General features: G+C 42.0%; 1 protein-coding gene across 1 annotated transcript in view; it reads left to right on the top strand.

Annotated features, from left to right (window-relative positions):
• ITPK1 (inositol-tetrakisphosphate 1-kinase) overlaps positions 1–20,031 on the top strand; it is a gene marked incomplete at both ends in the record, with an annotated part of 125,598 nt that extends 105,567 nt beyond the window's left edge. Inside the window, 6 exons of the mRNA XM_079537621.1 lie at positions 3,820–3,918; positions 5,301–5,341; positions 10,317–10,482; positions 12,354–12,421; positions 13,863–14,025; positions 19,709–20,031. Coding sequence (XP_079393747.1) covers positions 3,820–3,918; positions 5,301–5,341; positions 10,317–10,482; positions 12,354–12,421; positions 13,863–14,025; positions 19,709–20,031 — 860 coding nt within the window. The remainder of the gene's footprint in view (positions 1–3,819; positions 3,919–5,300; positions 5,342–10,316; positions 10,483–12,353; positions 12,422–13,862; positions 14,026–19,708) is intronic.
• Between the last annotated feature and the right edge of the window lie 798 nt (positions 20,032–20,829).

Here is a 20,829-nt window from a genome sequence, read left to right as displayed (position 1 = left end):
CCTCCCTTTCCCAAATGGGCAGAGTGCAACAGTGCAAACCAGTGGAAGCTACAGTGAAGCATGGCTTATTGTACATTTCTATTTTTATAGAAGCTTAAGCATCTTCAAGTCACTGAGCCAACTATTCTATTAGAGTGGCTTTTCACACTAAAATAGGAAGCTCAGAGTTTGATAAGGTCTGCTGCAGATCTTTTAAATAGCTTAAAGCTTAACATTTGCTCTGTGAGCATTTGGTGGTGATTGATCTAAGCCAGTGCTGATTTTGACACAGGTGTTGTCCTAGTTATCTTAATGAGTGTTTACAACAGAGACCAGTACTTTTCAAAAACAGTTTTGTCATTTCTCTGTATAAAGTTATGTGTGATGTGGAGATTGTATACCTCATTTCTTTGGAAAAAAACTGATAGCCTTTCCAGCCACAGAGAGAAACTCAAGAGTGCTCTATTTCTAATTGCTAAACAGAAGTTGGTGTCACACATTTGTATGCTTCAGGACAAGTCTGTAACATACCCAGGGGACTACAGGCCTTCTCTTGTGCTGCATTAGAATTAGTTTATTATTTGTTGTCTTAGATCTCCAGCATTGTAAGAAATCTGAATAGGAATATATTTTATGGTTTGTCTTGTTCTTCTGGTTTAGGCTTTTTTCGCAGCTGCCCTAAGTGTCAGTACTTATAACCATTTATAGTACAAGGACCATTGATCCTCCATGAATACCATCCAGGGCCTGTCTTGTATGGTGCTGTCACAGTGGTTTCCATTTATTATCAGATAAGGTTTGGTTAAACTAAGAACGGACATGTATTACTCTTATTGTACCTTTATCTGATTTATCTACCTGCTGCATGGCAGTGTGTATTCAGCTCTGGACTTCTCATACCTTCTTTCTTTTGGGGACTTGGATGTTTTGTAATTGTTTTGCAGTCTGTCTGCAGGCTACCAGTGGTGCACAGAACCTGGGTGGGGGACCACTGCTCACCACCTCTTGTTTGAACAAGCCCCAAGCATTAAGGTTTCAGCCAGTTCTCAAAGCCAGAAAACTTTTTTCCCTAACCAGTATTTACTCTGCACCTTCCACATCTTTATATCCCAGTCTCTCCTGTTACCCTCATTGTACTTCATCCAGTATAATGCCCGTGTTGTTCCATGGGATCACTGCTTTGGCAAAGCTCATGTCTGGTGCCGCAAATCTGCATAGCAGGAGGCCATTACTGTCTGGCCCAGCCATCACTGGTGGCCTGGTAATGACTGCTTCCCTGCTGGCTTCAGAGATCACCTGTTGCTCTGCGTTTGCAGTCAGCGTGATCTCAGCCCTGGTCTCCATGTGGAAGTTAGGGAGGAATGGGCTCGGTGTGGGTAGCAACGGAAGGACAGAAATGGCAGTTAATAAAGTATAACATTGAGAAGAAATGTGGATGGGATGGGAAAAAATGTAGAAAGTTCAAAAGAAAGGAGAGAAGAAGCCACCTGAGATCATACAGTCGTGAAGAGAGAAGAATATAAAGAATATGTAGAAAGCAGGATACCACAAACTATGTACCAAAACGTACCATAAAGTTAAGGACAAAGACAGGAGGAGGGATACAGTGATATTTTGACCTTACATTTAAATACAATGTGTTGTTTCTAACAACAAAAAATGCTACAGATGTTTTTGGTACTTGTCTGAAGCAAGAGCTGAACCCTGCCAAGAGCAGCCCTTTCTCACTGCTGTCAAGTTGGCAGCTGTGAGTTGACATGGCCTACCTGTAGGCCCTGGCCAAGTTTCCAAGGGCAGGTCTCTGACAGACCACCAGGCACTTGGAAAAAATAAAGAAATATCACTTTGTAACCGTGCCCTGCAAAAGTATGTAGCCTCTTTTACCACCGCACTCCTCTGACACGTGGAGAGATTTTCCTTTCTGATATCTTTGTTCACTAAAGGCCGCGTGAAGATGGGGCTGATAACGATGGTTATCTGCAGGTCATGTGACTCGAAGCATGCACCCACTGTGAGGAGGAAGTGCCTGAGTTTTTCTTTCCAGTCCGAACTGGAGAGCATAGAAATTGTGTTTGTAAGACTCCTGAGAACTAAGGGCACTTGTGCATCGCCAAAGATGGAAGATGCGATAGTCTTTTCTGAAAAGTCAGTGTCAACACAGAGTCAGCAGTAGGGCCAGACTTCTGTCTTTCATTCTCACCTCTAAACTGTTATGTTCATTTGTTTGTATGTTTATTATTTCCTTTTTAACAATGGTTCCCCATGGTGACTGGTAGCTACTGGCTTAGGAAGAGGCAGCAGCAGTAGCCAAGCATCGTGCACCCAATTTGTGCTCTGTAGGATTTTGCTGCAGCTGCTGTCTGCTGTGGGAGGATAAGAGAAAGTTATATGTGCCTGTGGCTATTTGTTGCACCACATGAGTGTATGGTGTAATTTTGTGCTGATTAAACCCAGTTTTGAGATTGAGCTTCAGACATAGAATTGTATGTCTATCCTGGACCTCAGGGCAGGGAAGGTGTGCTGAGACTGCACTCACTTTGGTAGTAGGAGCTCAGTGATGAGAGAAAGCTTCAGAGTTTGTTTGCCGCCTTTGGAAGGAAGAAAGGATCATCACTGACAGCTGGAGAACTTTTATAAAGTGACAGCCACCTTCAGAATTGCAGTGTGTGCAGGTACACTCAGAGCAGCACTTCTAGCTGTAGGCTGTACTGGAATCTTGGGTTAAGTGTTGTTTGTCCTCAGGTGTAGCCATGAATTAATGGTTTGTTCGAGCAGCTTTAGTGAGCTAGAATTGCCTTCTTGGTGGAGAAAATGCCGTTGCTGTGCAAAGCCTGCAGGAGCACTTTGAGATGCTAAGAGTCTTCTCTGATAATTTTTGTTGATCCAAGTGGTCTTTTGTAAGTGCAGTGTCAAAGAGATTACTGTTTGCCCCTTTCTTCATCTCCGCATGCAAACGTCATGTAATTGGCAGGAACACTAAAACGTCCTGTCTCCGATTACTGTTCTCAGAGGAGAGCAGTGGAGGGAGGTGAGATGGAACCATACGTCCCTCTTCATTTGCACTCTGAAGGCAAAGTTATTTGTGAGCCTTAAGCATATGGGTGGGAGAGCTGCCAAGGCAAAGTTGCTCCCAAGTATCTGTAAACTAAATCTGATTCCTTAATTCATCCAACGAAGGAACTTTCTTTTACTCTGGCAAAGGCTTGTAAATATTGCAGTACCTGTCACTTTTGGATGCTGCTTTCTGTTTTCATAGAAGCAAACTGAAAACCTTGAAGTCTGGGATGTTTTGTTTAAGTTTTTAAAGGTTGATCTCAAAGCATCGATGTTTCTGCTCCTTTTAGGAGGTAGGAAAATAGTCTTTTCAGAGAAAAATTCTTGTAGCAATAGTGTCTCTCACCTTGCCTGAAATACATCCACAACTGTGTGAGTGGCAATCCAGTAATGCCTGCTTTGAGAGACTGCCTGCTCCCACCACACTTGCTAAGCATACAAGTTTCTGTAAAATGCTAAAAGCTAGCATCCCTATGTCTTTCTACTCCATGGCTACAGCTTGTGCAGTTATGTATTTCTGAGTAATGGTTTTTGCCTACCTACCTACTTGAGAAAATGTGGGCCTTGTGTATTTCTATTTCAGTGTGTCCAAAAATTGGCCTTATATCTTCTGAAATGTTTCCAGAATTGCAAATCCACGTCTGGCTGATAGTCTTTCTGATGTTTTAATATCAACTGGTAAAGTATAGCTGACTACCAAGAAGCAGTTAGTTTGAAGAGAGTCTATAAATATGCAGCTGAGAAGCTAAACCCCTGATGTTAATTTGGGCTCATTTTGTCTTATAGATGAGAGGATCTGTTCACCACCCTTTATGGAGCTTACAAGTGCCTGTGGAGAAGATACCTTGCAGCTTATAGAGAAGAATGGACTGGCATTCCCATTCAGTATGTATATGGATTTTGAATTGGTGCTTCAGTTAGATTTGCAATATTCCACAAACTCCCCAAAGAACATCGTGACCAACACTGCAGGAGAGTGTATTTCATTGCCAGAGTGTACAGGCTGTTAATTCAGATGCTCTGAAACAGTTTGATTGGATGTGGAATAAAATTCCTCCCTATCCGCTTTTGTTGGAGGTAACGCACTGGAACAGGGTGCCCAGAGAGGTTGTGGATGCCCCATCCCAAGGCCAGGCTGGATGTGGCTCTGGGCAGCCTGGTCTGGTGGTTGGCGACCCTGCCTGTGGCAGGTCGATTGAAACTGGATGATCACTGTGGTCCTTTTCAACTCAGGCCATTATATGATTCTATGTATTCAGAAGGCCTGAGTCAGTGCCTCTAAATGGTGATAAAATTTAAAAAGTAACAAGAGTGACATTGTGGGAGTGCTTTTTTCTGATTCTTTTATTTAATTTTTTTTTCCAAATTCTCCTGCTTCACAGAGCTTATGTCTATCAGACATCATGCCCCACTTTCCAAAATGTCCAGTTACAACTTATTTTGGACTCTAGTGCAGGGCATCTACCTTTCATAGCTGCCTGTCCTCTTGCCCTGCAGCTTTATTCTTCCAGCAGCCCCCAGAGAAGTCTTGTCCTGTCCACCTCCTCACTACATGCAAGTTTTATCTCCTCTGATTAACATATAAATAATACCATCTTTGCACATCATGCTCCCAGGATCTTCAGCTCTTTCCTGATTTCATAATAGCAGGAACATTTTTTTTTCTTCCCTCTTACCAGTTTTGGTATGGAAATGGGAACTGCGTAGATATGCAGAGCAGATAAGGAATATGGAGAAGAAAGAACTGCTGAGCTCTCTGCTTCTTTGTCTCCCTCCATGATTTTCTGTGAAAAAATACACTGTGCCTTATTTTGGTTCAGACCATTTGGTCTCTGGCCCTTCCCCAGGAAGAGGGAAGCAGGAAAAGCAGTTGGTTTCCAGTGTGCCCCAGCTCCCTTGTTTTCAGGATAGTGGGTTTTTTGTGGCACAGGTAAATTTCTTCAGCCTCAGGCAAAACCACGAATGTGTGGATAAGCCCTCTGAGTGGGCAGGCTGACAGTACCAGTAGTGGCACTAACTCTGGAGCTTCCCACCTCTGTCTCACCCTACAAATGACCTCTGTTTGCATCTCAGTTCCAGGGGGTAGGTGAGAGAGCAGAGGTCGGAGCAAGCTAAACTTTGCAGTGACTGAGGATGCTGTTCAAGCAGTGGCTGTCAGTATTATCTGATACAGTCAGTGCCTCCAGTGATTGTAAGTGTGGGTGGGAATGGATTTGTAAGGGTTTTGTGTGTCCTGTCTCAGTTTTTTTTTCTTTTTTTTAATTTAGTTTGTAAAACCAGAGTGGCCCATGGAACCAACTCTCATGAGGTGAGTTAAAAACTCTTGCAGCTCTACTTTCACCCCTCTTGCAGCGCTTTGGCTGGTGCTTTCTGATTCTTTAGGAAGGCAGAATGAGGGCATTGCCCAAACCACTCTCTTTCCCACACATTTCACTGGGTTTAATAACACCAGTATTTTTTAGGTTTATCTGAAAGATAGCCAAATCTATCTTTAAACTCCTGATATAAAAGCTTGTTGTAGCAGTTTCAAGCTTCCATTATCTAGTTTTCTTGCTGCATGGGAACTGTTGAGTCACGGCCTGAACCACTGATTGAGCACCTGAGGCAAGGACTGGGTCAGCCATGGGAGCACAGGTGAAGGCAAACTCCTAGACCCCACTTAAGGGCTGACTACCACTGGGGAAGGATCTCCTTCTGAAGATTCCTCCTTTTTGGAGTTTTCCACCGTGAACCTGTATCCTTGGATACGGGTAAGCATTCCTTCCTGGGTTATTTCTTTTTCAGCATGATAATCTTTCTAACTGTAATACTTACAACGTACCAGCCTAGCCATGCTACTCATCCAACTGTATACTTGCTTCCGACAGTTTGTTGTCAAGCTCTGTCTGCAAGGCATCTCCTTTGTCAGCCTCTCATCTGGCAGGAGATTACACCAGGGGGTGGGGGTTTCTGCCCCACCATGCTTCCCCTCCAAAATATACATAGTACTGGTGAGAAACGATTTTGTGCTGCAGATGAAGCAGAGATGTGAATAAAGGCAGGCTGGATCCTAGTGGAACTACAGGAATAGCAAATAGTGTCTGTTTCCAGGCATGTTCGGTTGTAATAATGTGGTTGAAGCTGTGGGAAGAACGGAACTGGTAGCATTATCTGCTTTTCCTCATTCCCGTAAGGCAGTTGCAGTTAAAACGGTTATGTATTCCTGGAAGGAGTGCATTCTCTGTGAGCTTAGCTTCCTCTAAATTTAGGCAAGTCGAGTCCTGATTTAATTCTTTTCCATTTGTGCTTCTTGCCTTCCTGCATACCACAGCTCAGTTTTAAGAATCCTGTCCTCCCTGCTGGCTCCAAGAATGCCTGGCTTCCTTTGTTAGCAACATGGTCACTGTTCCAGGTTTCCCAGCTGCTCCTGAAATGTGCAGTATGTTGCTGCAGCATCTCTGGGAAGTGAAGGCCCTAAAGTAAAATGCCAGTCTAGATGAACAGAATGCCTACAGCCAAACTTCTGAATGGACAATGCTGTAAAAAATGCAGCTAGGTTTTTCATTAAAGCTTGGCTTGGATCATTTTACAAGCATGACAGACAGTTCTGTTAGTTTGCTGGAGCAGCTGCTATGAATTTTTGCTGTCGTTCCTGAGAGCACTTGGGACTGGGTCGGTAATGAATTTAAGACTTGGTTCTCTGTTGACTTTTCTGTGTAGTTTTCCTCTACAAGTGCAACCTGGAATGTGCGAAGCTTTCAAGGCCTGTCCAATTAGGCCTTGACTTTTGTTTCACTGGTGAATATTTCCTTTGTACAGTGCAGACATGCCTCCACCAGAATTCCATTTTATGAGCAAACATTAGACTGACATATAATTGTAAGCTGCGTTTTATCACATGAACTTATGACTAGAGCAAAAAAGGGTCTCCTGGAAGAAAGCCTAAAGTCTAGCATGGCATTTTACATATTTAGTAAACTTTGAAATTGCTGTGTTCTCAGGAGTGATCCGAAAGTATATTTATAATCAGAGAAGAACTGTCTTGTAAATGTTATTTTATGGGCAGTAATGGCAAGGGAAATGTAGAATAAATAGTCTGTTTACAATACAGTCTGTCTCAAAGATAGTAGGTCTAGAAGAAATGGTTGCATATTTTATTAATGGCTCCTCCTATGGCTTTTGGTAATTTGCATAATTTGTAGAGATATTCCCACTGCAAAGTTGACACTGAAACTAGAATGCAATCTGGTCAGAAATCTGCTTTTCTTCATTAGATGACTAGTCAGAAAGATCAAGTATTGGCTAGCAGGGACAACTGAAGGGACAGGGCTTGAATTTGGGCTTGGTGCCAGCCTTGTCTGGCAGACTTCATAATTTGCTGTGAATGCACAAACTAGTTAGGTCAGGTGCTGTTAGTATTCGTGTCCCACAGTTCCACGTGGCTTCTGTACTGCAAATTGCATCAGCCAACCCAGCATTTGAATCCCACTTTGCCAGCATCATTTCTGTTAGAAACTGAACAGACGATGCCTTAAGGTTCTCCTTCCCAGCTGCTAGTAGGTTGAAACACGACTGTCCTTTGGTAAAGCTGACATCACTAAGATCCATGATGTGAAAAAACATGTCCAGAATGTTTATTTTTCTAAATTTTGAGCAGACAAGAGTAAAAAGTAGGGAACCACTGTGGGTTGGTTTTTTTTTTTCAGACTGAAGTCCATTAACATGATAATTTCTTGCTGCCAGGTATTTTGGTTTGCCTTTAGAAGAGCTCTGCATCTGTAACAAGTAATGCCATTTGAAAATTATGATACAAAGTATTATTCCCAAGTTACTGCTAGATACAGCAGGTCTGTGCTAAATGACAAAGGGCAAGCACACCCTGCAATCAAATTCCTGGATCTGTACTCATGCATGCTGAAGGAATGAGACATCCCAATGAACCAGCATAACACAGCGCCATGAAAGTTTTTATGGGTTGTATGCTAGTCTATGGGGCTGTCAAGACACAGCTTTGCAGAAGAAAGGTTTCATGTGGTTTCTAGTAGCTTGGGTCGGCTCTGTGCTGAGAATACAAACTCTCTGGGTTTTCACAGTTCCAAAACAAAAAATGAAGGAGTGGTTTCCAAGAATTAATTAACTATTTGCAGAGAACACTTGGAGGATAAGAACAACATAGTTTTTACCAGCATGATATTGTAGATATTATAAAGGCAGCTGTCTTTGCACAAGGAGAAAAGAACAGTGGTTCTTGCCATCAGTGAAAGGCAAATGATGTTATTGCTGTGAATCGTCTTGATGGATGATGCTGTTGGTTACAGTAGGTTTCTTGCACAAGTTATCACTAATCACAGATTCAGTCTGTGTGTCAAACAGCTGGCATCTGGTGTAAGAGACAGCATAAGAGTATCAGCTGCAAGTAGGCACTGAATGCTTATACTGACGTGAACTTAGAAAATGTTAATCTCCTGAGTTATTGTGCTTATATACAGATGGTTCTGTGGTCCTATGTGGTCTACCACATAAGGAGCAAAGCAGAATATTAAATAAGTAACGACAAAAATAAAATGCTCAGACTTTTAACTATAAATGTGTAGTCACTACATCATTTACCATGCCTGTGTTTTGGATCAACAAAATCTATTAAATTTACTATTTTTAATGCAGGAACAGAGATGTTATCAAGAATTCAGTATGACAGTACAATGTACAGCAGATGAATAGCTGATCATATATAATATAAAGTAGGAGTGGGAGAACATAAAGCAGAAAAGTTTCTTTGTAAAATCTTTCCAATTTATATGACTTCAGTAAGGTACAGCTTGTGCCAGAAGGTACAAAAACTGACTGGAAACACATGGTCAGATAACTCATTTGCACCATACCAAAGCAAGAAGCTCCGATGTTATTCTGTACCTTGCTGTGGAGTTCTTGTGGGACCCACGGGAATTCTCTTAACCTCTCTGGGCTGTTCTACATACAAGTAAAAGACTAGGCCCAAAGAGGACAGGGAGAAAATACTAATATGGATGAAGAAAAACTCATTTTTTAGAGCTAAGGAGCTTTTATGGCAAATGTACATCCTGCACTGAATGAGGTAGATGCAGGCACAAGAGATGGAAGGTTAGCTGTTGCCTTCACAGCTTTACAGTTGTCAAACCCAAAGATGGTCTAACTTGTGCCAGGGAACTGTGCTCAAAGGGAAGGAAGATAAACCTGACATCAGATTCTCTGGTCTTGGTTAGTTCTTACTCATATTCATCTGACTGACAAAATTTTCTTGTGTGTCTCTGGATAACAAGGCCCAGCATCACTGAAATGATGAAGAGAGATTCCTATTCAGATAATAAGAGCAAAGTTTTCTCAGGGGTTTTAGGTTAGGGAACAAACTTAAGTTTATCCTCACAGCTTTTAGGGGCACCTGGGTATAAAGTAACTTCATCAGCTTGTGCCAGAACAGTGCTTGCTGCCATTTCTGCATTGGAGCCATGGACACATTTGCATCCCATCTACAAACCTGCAAGGTGGAAAACAGTGCTTATGATAATTAGATATGCACGCAGGTGAGTTGGTGGAAGGTTCTATGCAAAGAACAGTGTAACATGCTGAAGATACGTTAGCTTGACAGAATACTTCTCTGCACCATCCAGCATCAAATCCATTGTTTGAGACACCTGGTATTCATCATAAAGGCCCTATAAATGACTTCCTTTGGGGCATATTTTTTACAGTTCCTTGAAGGGAACTGTGCATCTGGAATAATGGGTCAAAACTGAAAATCATTGGCCCCAAATTCCCTAGCAGTAAGAGATACTAGGTGCTGGAAAAAGTTATCTGATCATGTGGGTTAGACCCCATTGCTTATGACGTTGCCACTGTACTGACCCAAGCCACAGGAAATACTGCTGCAGAGAAAAACTTATATTGTTAGTACACAGATGTATGCCTTCACGCTTCTGTTATTCTCATGACACAAGCTTATATTCACACAGACATGATTGGCTATAATGGTCACATATTTTACCATTTTTTTCTTCTAAAAACTTGTGATTCCAGTAGCATTCTTAACAGAAGTGGGTAAATGAAATTATGAAGAGCTGAGATTAAAATTTTCATTGAAAATGAAAGTTATGCTATCAGATGTGTTTGAAGAGTTTGTGTCACTGAAATGTAATAATGTGGGACTTGCTGCTAAGAAGGGATCCACACTTGGTCAATGTATATCCACCAGTACATGTTCCCCCTCACTGCTTGTTGGTGAATATAAAGTTATTGAAAGACTTGTGCACAACTGTGTGTGTTTTCAGATGGCGATCATCTTCAACCAGGAGGGTCTGAAAGCTGTCCGCCCGCCTTGTGTCATTCAGAGCTTCATCAACCACAATGCTGTGCTGTATAAAGTGTTTGTAGTTGGGGAATCCTACACAGTGGTGAAAAGACCATCTTTAAAGAACTTCTCTGCTGGAATCTCAGGTATATTGTGCTCGTTTACAAGGAAGCGATTGTTCTTAGAGCCTTAGCAACAAACAGCTCGAAGGAAGCTCAAAAAAATCTTTGAGAAGGTTGATTAAATGAAGACATTTGGTTCCTATATGTTATTTCTTCTGTATTATTTCAATAAGAAGGGGGATAACTCACGTACTCTGGAATATATATGAATGACATTTATACAGTAAATATTTACGCAACAGTAAACAGTGTCTTACCTGTTAGAAACAGTGTTTTGTGTAATGTGGAAGTGTGGAGCTGGAGAAATTCTCTGATTTCCTAGTAAGGTCACATCATTTGTTCCGGAGTTTGTTTATAAATGTGCTTTGGAGAGGATTTCCTGGATTACATGGCTTCAGAACTTCCTTTCCCTATTTTTACCTTGATTATATATGTGTGTTTAAATTGAAACTCACTTGTGCTTTCCCCGAAATATGAGGCCCATTGTTGTAAACCTTGGTGCAAGTCTCTTTATTTTGTGGATACCAGCTGTTGGAGAACAGGAGGAATGGTCTTGTCAGTAAGAACAGTGATCCTCCTATATGTTACTGGAGAGCAGTCACATTAAATGTTTTCATTAGAAGATTCTAAAATTTCCTGTATGGAAGAAGAATTCCTTCCCCTTGATGGGCCTGAGATCTACATTCAGTGGGACATCAGAAGCAAGAAGGAATTAGCAGGGCATGGATCTCTCTATCAGTGAGCAGAAGTATGAATACAGACAGGGTCCTTCTTAGGCAAAGTCTTCTTCAGGCTGTGCCACACTAAGTGTACACAGGCTGTGAAGGTGCTTGGTGCTCCCTGGAGCTCATGGTGGATGGAGTCCTGCAAGTGGAAAAATGAGTGAAAGGGATTAAGCTGATGGAGATGAAGAAACAAGTACCAATTTCTGGTGACTTTTTGTAGTGATTTCTGCTAATCTTAATATATCAGTGTGTGCTCACCATTGTTTCCACTCACAAGGGCATACTTTGTTAGTTTATGTGGAATTCAGCAGGATCCTGGTAAAAAACCTTGTCTGTAGGGATGTGTGGCAGTAGGTTGGATATATTTACTTTTAGGTGTGCTGTGTGTCCTGAAGTAGGCTGTGTTCATATAAGATATTGCGACTGGCTGTGGTTTTGCTGGAAGAGAATATGTTAAGGCATCTTTTTAAAAATGCCTTTGCTAGTATCTCATCCATTAGTGTAAAACCTTAAAGTTGTCTGGAAGCTTATGTAAAATACGTTGGGTGGGCAGATTAGGGTAAGTGTCTGGCTTTCTTTCCAATTTCAGTAGAATTGTGGGCTATAAGTACCCTTCTAACAGGTCTGACGATTGTGAAGCACTCCCTGGAGCTGACTGTCTGAAAATACGGGGCCTTTCTGAATGGGAGGAAAGGCAAGAGGAGTACGTGATAGTCTCAGACTTTAGAGTGGATTTAAGTTTGCTTTTCATGGTTCTCCCGTCTTTATCGTACATGGCTCTGTGGCTTCTCTTAAACGTCATGTCAGAGGCCAGCAAGCTTTATGATCTGAGCAGTCATATTGAATGTATCAAATTGGTAGAAATTAACTTCATTATTAATTGATTGTGTTTAATAGATGAATCAAAACTAGTTTTTATTAACCTCTCATAGTTCTATTTAACTGAGGGCTGAGGTCTGGAAACCACGGCTGGCCCTGGCCATGTTTTGCTGCCTATGCTCATAGCCAAGCTGTGAGTAGGAGCACACTTCAGGGCAGATGGTGCAGGGAGCTATCTAGTATTGATCAAGATTGGATTCCCTGGGCTGCAGTGCCATCTGCTGTTCATTGCACTCATCCTTTGGAAATTAAAATCCTCTACAGTTATTTACTACCTTCTTTTAATTTCAGACAGAGAATCAATATTCTTCAACAGCCACAATGTCTCAAAGCCAGAATCATCATCTGTCTTAACAGCAGTAAGTATACTTGTTCTTTTTCCTCTAGCATAACTGGAAGACTATCTAGTCCTTTCTTATCAAAGTGCTGGTAGCTAGCAGCTCTTAAGTTATCTGCCTCCATGTTGCTGGCTGAGGTCTGTTCAGTATAATGAACCAGCATGTCTGTGTGTCCCTCTGGTATTCCTTAGCAAGCTGTGGTGGTAAGGAAGCACTGTTCAGCAGGCCCGTGTGCTACGCACTAGGCATGGACTCCCCAAAGCTGAGGAGAAAGGGAAGAAGTTTCTGAATACAAATATCTGCCCATTCCCTGTCTAGAGAGCTTTATAGACATAAATCATCCTCAGTTCTGTGAGGAAAGAGAAATGGTGAAAATTGAGAGAAAATGCATTGGACAGGGCCATAGAGGATCAGTAGCTGGCTGCAGTGCAGGCTTTGCTGAGCTGCAACCAAAGGACCATTTCTGGGGATCTTCTGAGTCCAGCCATGCAAGCAAGTGGCATGGATTAATGCTCACATTACCAGGCCTTTTAATAAGCTTTGTACATATGAATCCAAATAAGGCCTCAGGTGCTCAACTGCTATGAAAGTCACTTTGCAGGACTGAGTCCTTTAAATCTCTGAGTCTTCGGATCCTTTTCTGTTTCACGAGCTCTATTTGGGAGTAGTTCTGTAGTCAGCAATGATTAATTTAAATTGTGTGCAAAATGTGCATGTGTAAAATTTTAAAGCTGTAATTGTGATAGTTGTAAATCCCTTTGTGGGTAAATTTACTTTTAAGTTTATGTAGAGAATATGCTCTTGTGGTTTACCTGCCACCTCTCCCATGCACATACATATTCCAGGCACATTTCTGTAAGCATACCAGTGTCTGCTGCATAACCTCTTGTTTAAAAGGTGAAAAAATTACATCTTCCAGTCAAGAATAATTTAGATTACTTACGATAGTACACGTCTGTAGAATAACTTATAGATGAAAATTCACACAAAAGCTATCCACTTTGAATTAGCTGCTGCCTTGAAGATACCAGCAGAGTTGTGCTTTGTAGTTAAGATGAAGCTAGCAGGTACAAGTCTGTCTTATCAGTCCCACAGGCAGGCCATAATCTACCTGTAATAGTAGAATTGTATCCAGAATGGTTGTAGCACAGGGTTGAAATGGCTGGCTGAATTTATTTTTCTGAGGTAAAGATTTAGTACTTAAAATAGTGATTCTCCATTTATTCCTACACCGTCACATATTTTAAGGAACTGCACCAATACGAAGCAAAGAACTAGATGCTTTACAGTAGGTGAACTTCTGCTGTATGTAGGATTCTGAATTATTAAAGAAGCTCCTGTTGTTTCTCTTTTGTGCTACCAGTTCTCTGCAGTTTGGTGGATATTAGACCTGGAAATGAAATTTAATCTTTGCACTTAAAAGACTGCTTCAGACTCAGTAATGTGTCCTGTTCCTCTGTAGCTGGATAAAATCGAAGGAGTGTTTGAGCGGCCAGATGATGACGTCATCCGGGAAATCTCTAAGGCACTGCGGCAAGCTCTGGGAGTTTCCCTCTTTGGAATCGATGTCATCATTAACAATCAGACCGGGCAGCATGCAGTCATCGATATAAATGCATTCCCAGGTGAGAAAGGCCTTTCTACTCATGCTATGCAGAAGCCATGCAGTGTGTGCTTTGTGTGAAGTTTGGCTGCCGGTGTCTCATATAATTATTTCTCAGGTGGGGAAAGGGAGAGCGGCGTGCAGAATTGTACAGAAATCAGGCAGTGTTTAATCCAGCAAGGACAAAACCCTAGTGTAGATATGGATGTGCTACTGAAATAGTAGCTTTTAGGAGATGCAGTCAAAGTTTAGTGGCTAGCTGTTGTGTGGCTTTCATGCTGTTGCTCAGGAACTGAAGCACAGGGCTGTGTGCTGGGGCTTGAACTTTCTAGGTCTGTCTTTCATTCTGAAAATGAGGAGAGAATAAATTCTATTTTAAGAGAGCCTCTAAGATTATTTTTCTCTAGACTCTGTACCATTAAAAGTGTTGAGGGGGTGGAAGTAGCAAACTGTTCCCTTGAAAATCTCTTCCTGTGCAAATTGATTCTCCCGTGGAAAGATGTCTTGTGCGCAAAAGCAACAATGGGAGGAATCTAAGGAAGATTGCATTTGCGGAGGAGTTGCTATAAAGTTTTAAATATCCTTGAAGGCTCTCATAAGTGTATCCTGGAATAAAACAATAGAATGCACATGTGAAAATTTGTCCACTTCTTTAGTGCACCATATGCCTTGGAAGCAGCTAAACAAAATCCTTGACCACTGAAATTGTTAGGAGTAACAAGTGTGTGTAACAGGAGACAGTAATGCTCTGTCACCCGTGCTAGATTTGGTAAGCTAACATAGGAAAAGATTATATAATCTCTGACGCTGTTCTACATGGAATTTTTCTCTTTGAAAATATTGTATCGTTACCTGAATAGTCTCGTCTGTTTTCAGAGACATAGCCAGGCTGTTACATAGTTTGTTTAGCCTATCACTGAATTTTCAGTATCATTGAGATATCTTCATATCTAGAAGTCTTGTCCTAAATCACCAATCTTCTTAATCTTTCAATCCAAGTCCTCAATCCCAGTGCTGCCCTGTTGTGCCTTGCCTGTCTGTGACTGGCTTCCTCTCAAACCTTCAGGCCTGCTATTCACAGATCACTTTGCTGCTTGGTTCCACCATATGCTGTTGATGTAGTCTGTGAGCCCATGAAAACTGTCTTCTGCCAAGAGCAACGAAACTACCTAAATCAGAAGTCAGATATAGCCAAAGGTTCATGTTTCAGACACTGAATATTGAAATATTGCACCTGAGTGGTGCAGAACATCTCTTTGCAATCCTGCATTTTGCACTGTTTTGCATTCTGTACTTCTAGGTGTTTTTTTTTATTTGCAGGTGTTGTTTCAAATTTGGTGCTTTGCACAGACCAAGGTACTTAGTTTCTTGAAACATTGAAAACTCCTGACTGGGCAACAGCTAATGGCAAATTCCGCAACTTAAACAGGCATAATGTCTCCTTGTAGTGGCATCACCTTGCAGAACTGCCTGCAGCCTTGTGCTCTGCTGCATGCTTATTCTAAGACAACAGTTTTTGATATTCAATGCAAGTCCTGCATTTCAGTCTGCACAGTAATTAGGCTTTGAATAGACATCAACTTAGTATTCTTTTCAAGATGCTTGAGAGCACAGGAAAGCTTCTTGTGCACAATTCTACATTTTATCGCACACAGGATTTTTTTTTTATAGTGACCTTGTGAGTAATGAAGATAGCTACTGGCTTTATCATCATGGCAGAGGGTGTTGAAAACTGCTTGGAGAAAGTCTAGAGGACAGCAGCACGGACCAGACATATGAAAGAGAAGGCTGGGGGTAAACAAAGCAATATTCAAATCTGTAAAAGACAGCAGAACTGAGAGAGAGAGGGACTGATTTCAGAAGATGGACTTTTCAGAAAGGGTGGTCAGGCACTGGCATGGACTGCCAAGGGAGGTGGTGGAGTCACCGACCCTGGGGCTGTTCAAGGAAAGGCTGGATGTTGTGTTGAGGGACATGGCTTAGTGGGAGCTATTGGGAATAGGTGAACGGTTGGACTGGATGATCTTTTAGGTCTTTTCCAACCTTGGTGATTCTATGATTCTATGATTCTATGATCTTAAAGCTGCTAAAATCAGAGGAGAAGTAACAGAGTAAAAATCAACAGAAGAAAATTTACATCTCAACAGAGAGATGTATCCCTGTTGCTCAGAAGCACATTCAGCCAGGGCAGATGCATTTCTCTCCGTGGGCCAGTTTGATTCAAAGATGAGCAGCTGCAAGGACTGACTTCATCAATGGAGCCAACACTTAGCTAATGAGAAGCTGAAAATCAGCACTGCTCAAAGGAGTCCCTGATGGGTTGTGTCAGCAGTGGCTTCAAACCATGCAATTCATGGAAGGGGCTTTCCCTCACTTCTTCCTCAAATCTTTCTGTCCTGGAAGGATTGCAGTAGATCCAAATGGACGCCAAACTGGACACTTAGGGGAAGTACTGCTGCTTAGTGGGGAGGGAGAGAAAGAGGTGTATTTTCAGCCTCTTTCACGGAGCTCAAGCTGCATCTTGGGACCAGGCCTGACCAAAGCCTTCCCCAGCTACCCAGAGGCTTGGCTTCTTGTGCATTCTCTTTCACATCTACCTAGCTTGGAGCTCATTTGATCTTGCCAATTCATGGATATCATATTGAGATTAATTCAACATTAGAATTTAGAGCAAATGTACCTGGAGGAGGATGTTGTCTGTTATCTACTTCATTTAGCATTAGTGGCAGTTTGGAAAGATGTTAAAGATAAATGTCTAAAAGCCCTACTGTGTCTCCTGCTATATAGAAAACTGTCTGGGCCATATTTAGCTGTGGTTACCAGCTGAGGTATTTAACTGTCACGTAGCGTGTGGGTTTTATGTTTGTCTGACCTCAGGTAACAGAGAAGGGGCTCCATGAAGCCTGCTGTTGCATCACAGCAGCTGATCTCAGCAAGCCTGAGCAGCAGCTTGCCAGTGGGATGTGTGAGCTCTTATCTGGTAGCTGGGAAGCAAGGCACTGGGTCTGGGCACACAGTGTGTATGTATGAGCACGCTGCCACAAATGCAGGCTGTGGGCTATCCAGTTCTCTTTGCCCTAGGGAAGATGAAGAAAACCAGAGTATCTGCCTGCTTAAGGAAGGTTTGCTAAAAATTTGGAGTGTGATATCTGTAACACTAGCTTAAAAGTGCTCATGAGCACTTTGTGGCTCTGCAAAGCTCAAGTCGACAGGGTGCTTGTTTTCTGTGCAGTTCCTGGGCAAACTTCCTTCCTATCCGTGCTCTGACAGAAAACACTAGAGACTGTTCTCATCACAGCAAAATGCAGACCTCACACTGACTCCATAGTGGTTTCATAGGGTTGTCTTAGCATCGTGCTTGCAGCAGCATGATCCATACCGCTTGTGTTTAGGTGCGCAAAACTTGGGTCCTCTGACTGACTCACTGTGTAACGTGAGCCCTGACTTTGTTACCAGTAATTTCTGAAGGTATAATTTAAGTTACCCTTCTTGATGCCTTATTGTCGCAGCACAGTGATGTCCCACAGTTGTCATTTTGAAAGATGTGCAGCAGCAGTCAGGGAACAGGGTGAGCCAGTATTGACAGTTTGCAGCCATCCCCATGTTGTGGATGGTGTTAAGAGCTGAGACACATTGTTCTTTTCCTCCCTTCCGTGTACTTTTTTATACATATTTTTTTGCTATATGAACTTTCTTCTCAGTGACCAAGCAGAATTATTTGAGCGTTTCCACGCAGTGTGCAGTGGGCTGGCACATGTATGAAATGTGTAGCTTCCTTACACTGTAACATCTGCTGATTTCAGGACTTTGTAACTGGCTTTCTTATTCCCATTAAGTATTTAAAGCAACTTCTTTGTGAGTTTACCATGTGCCCTCAGACAAGGCTGGTTTGTTTTCAGCAAGCAGACATAAAACCATCTAGGGTCTATGGGTCTCCTCTCTGAATATTAAAGCTGTTACTATGGAGATGGCTTATTCCCAGGGAGCCAGGAGCACTCTGAGTAGATTTGAAGGCTAATCCCATGTCTTTTACATAAGCAAGAAAGCATAACAAGCATCTCTATCAGAGAGGAGGAGCTCTTATTCTGGCTCCCAGAACTGCAAAAGCCTTGGTTGTCCCCGACTGATGGGTGGGTTACAATGCGGGTCACTGGTCATTGGAAGGTTTTAAATAGCCAGTTTGTTTGGTGAATTTCTGTAAGGGTCTTTGAGACAGGAAAACTGGGAACTGTTGTCACACAAACCGGGGGAGATATGAGATCTGTTTGGGATACCTAAGAAAATTGTGAGTGCAGTAAAATCCAAAGCAATGTGGCAGCCTAAGTAAGAGTTAATTAGTTAATGTGTGGGTTATAAATACCCCGCAAAACCACCACATTTATCTCAAGGTTAAATTGTCTTCTTACCTTGTGTTTTTCAGGAAGCTGGTTTCTTATTGCCAAAGGAATTTGGCTTTCACAGAAGAAGGGAGATTCAAATTGAATTATTTACGGCTCTTCTGCCCTTTAGTCATGTTACTAAAAGTGTTCTAAAATGTGCATTTATTTGTGGTCTGCAGTTCTGCTGTCGTGCTGATCTGTGTGAATGTGTGCTATTCACGTGGAACTTTTAAACTGCCATTTATTGCTTTAGTCTCCGGTATTAATATTAGGTCACCTTTAAAATACTTTTATAGGCATTCAGAAACAATCAGCCCAGCCCATTTAATACACTGAATGTCACATTACCTCTAAATACTAAATCAAATTGATACCAATTTCAGCTAATGTAGTAGTAGCTAAGGTCCATTTCAAGACATTGTATAGATGTGTCGCATGTCTGATTCAATTTTAAAATGAATGTAATAATAAAATTGTGTCCATACCAGAGTTTAAAATAAACCAATACTCTATACACCTGCTGTCACCAAAAAATGTAGTATCTCCTGTTATTTGACCATCTGTTTTAGCCAAGGCACTTGTTAAATCCTCAGTATGAATTGTCTGGGAATCTCTTAACAGAACCATGCAGAAAGTTGGTTTCAGTTCTGAGTCCAGATTCTGTTGTTTCTGCCCAATGCTGCATCATTTAAATATATTTAGTCTCCTTGACTGTGTTTTTAGACATTATTCATAGCAGGGAACGTGTTTTGAGTGCTAAGTTAGGTAAGATTAGGCAAGCACCACATTGCTTCTTTCAATCAGACACTGCCTTTCTGTAGGGAGCAGAGCCTGCTTTGCTCTTCTTTGAGGTTCCCCTAGCTGAGAGGTTACTGGGAAATTATGGAGGGTGTGGACCCTCAAGGAACCTGTGCTTTAGAGCAAGTTTCTGTAGTAAATCCTAGCAACAGGATGCAGAAAATTGGTGCTACAACACAGAGTTTGTAACTTAGGGGAAAAGCTGGACTTGAAAACAAATGATAGGATATACCTAAAATTATATATATATACATATGTGTGTGGGAGGAAAAAGAAGCAGAAAATGTGAGAAGTGATCTAGTGCCTCTTACTGAACTGTCTGGACAGAAGTATTTTAGCAGCAAGGGTCTCTGTTCCCTTTTATGCTAGCCTGCTTGTGCTTTCAGTCACAGTGGCGTCATGGAAGAAAGCTTTTTGATTATCAGTGGCAGGTCGAGGACAGCCTAAGAAATAAAGTGGGAGAAGAGAGAACATACAGAAACTACTCAGCTGCATTTTCTTCCCATTCTTTGTTTTTCCCCTTTTCAGGCTATGAGGGCGTTTCCGAGTTTTTCACAGATCTCCTGAACCACATAGCTGCTGTCCTGCAGGGTCAGGCACCTGAGGTGACCCAGCTAAACCGTAGCAAGCTCCTGGCTGAGCAGACCGGCGGGATGATGGACGAGCGGATATGCTGTGCGAGCACGGGCTGTCTCAGCGTCATGGGAAAAGACTCCTCCTGGATTGTGGAGAGCGAGACCAACAGCTCAGTAAAACTGCAACACCAGAGACTAGGCTGCAACTCTGCAGTGTCCCCCAGCTTCCAGCAGCACTGCGTCGCCACGTTGGCCACGAAAGCTTCCTCCCAGTAACTTGCTGATGCCATGGACTGAGAAAAAAGCCGCAGGGATACAAATAGTGGTCCCAGAACCAGATCAGGCTGTAATAATAGAATTGGGGGGGGAAAAAAAAAAGGAAAAAAAAAAAAAAAAAAAAAAGAAAAAAAAAACCAAGAAAACACAATACAAAAAAAAAAGCAAAATAACAATTAAAAGAAACCCACCTTCCATTTGATTTAACCTGATTTGCTGATGAAATGGTCTGAAAAGGAGAGGGTGAGAAAGTGATTCAGATCCACTTCATCAGATTCCAGTTGTAAATCTATAGTGAGTTTACACACACGCATGGGATTTAACACTAGACCTTTCATTGTGGGAGGGTTGCTCTTTTGTTTCTATTGTTCTTTGTAATCACTGGTGACCAGCATTTTAAAATCGGACCTCATGGTATCAAGGAGATAATAATGTTGAAATGGAATGTATGAATGTAACAGTGCTAGAGATTTTTGCCTAAAATACTCCCATTCCTTTTTCCAGCTAGGCCATTGCAAAAGAAAGCTAAGACAACTTCAGTATCACTAAACCAAATCTCTTGCAGCATTGTCAGGGTATTGACAGAGAGCTTGCTGTGAGCCACAGCACTTAGATGGGACCGAGCATGCCGGCTGTTAAGGGCTCAGTACCGAGCAGCCGCCCTTCACAGCTTTACCCCAGGCCTCCTTGCTTTAGTCACCAGCAGCTTCTGGCTACACTTGCCAAGAGTGAAATGTGTCTGATCCAGGCAGACTAGAGGCTGAAAAAGAGGTGCAGGTAGTTAAGTTGAGTGATTTA

Source organism: Tetrao urogallus (genome assembly GCF_951394365.1).
Source record: "Tetrao urogallus genome assembly, chromosome: 6".
Lineage (NCBI taxonomy): Eukaryota > Metazoa > Chordata > Aves > Galliformes > Phasianidae > Tetrao > Tetrao urogallus.
The sequence above is the reverse complement of the archived record's forward strand: the minus strand, read 5'-3'. Positions and strand labels throughout refer to the sequence as shown.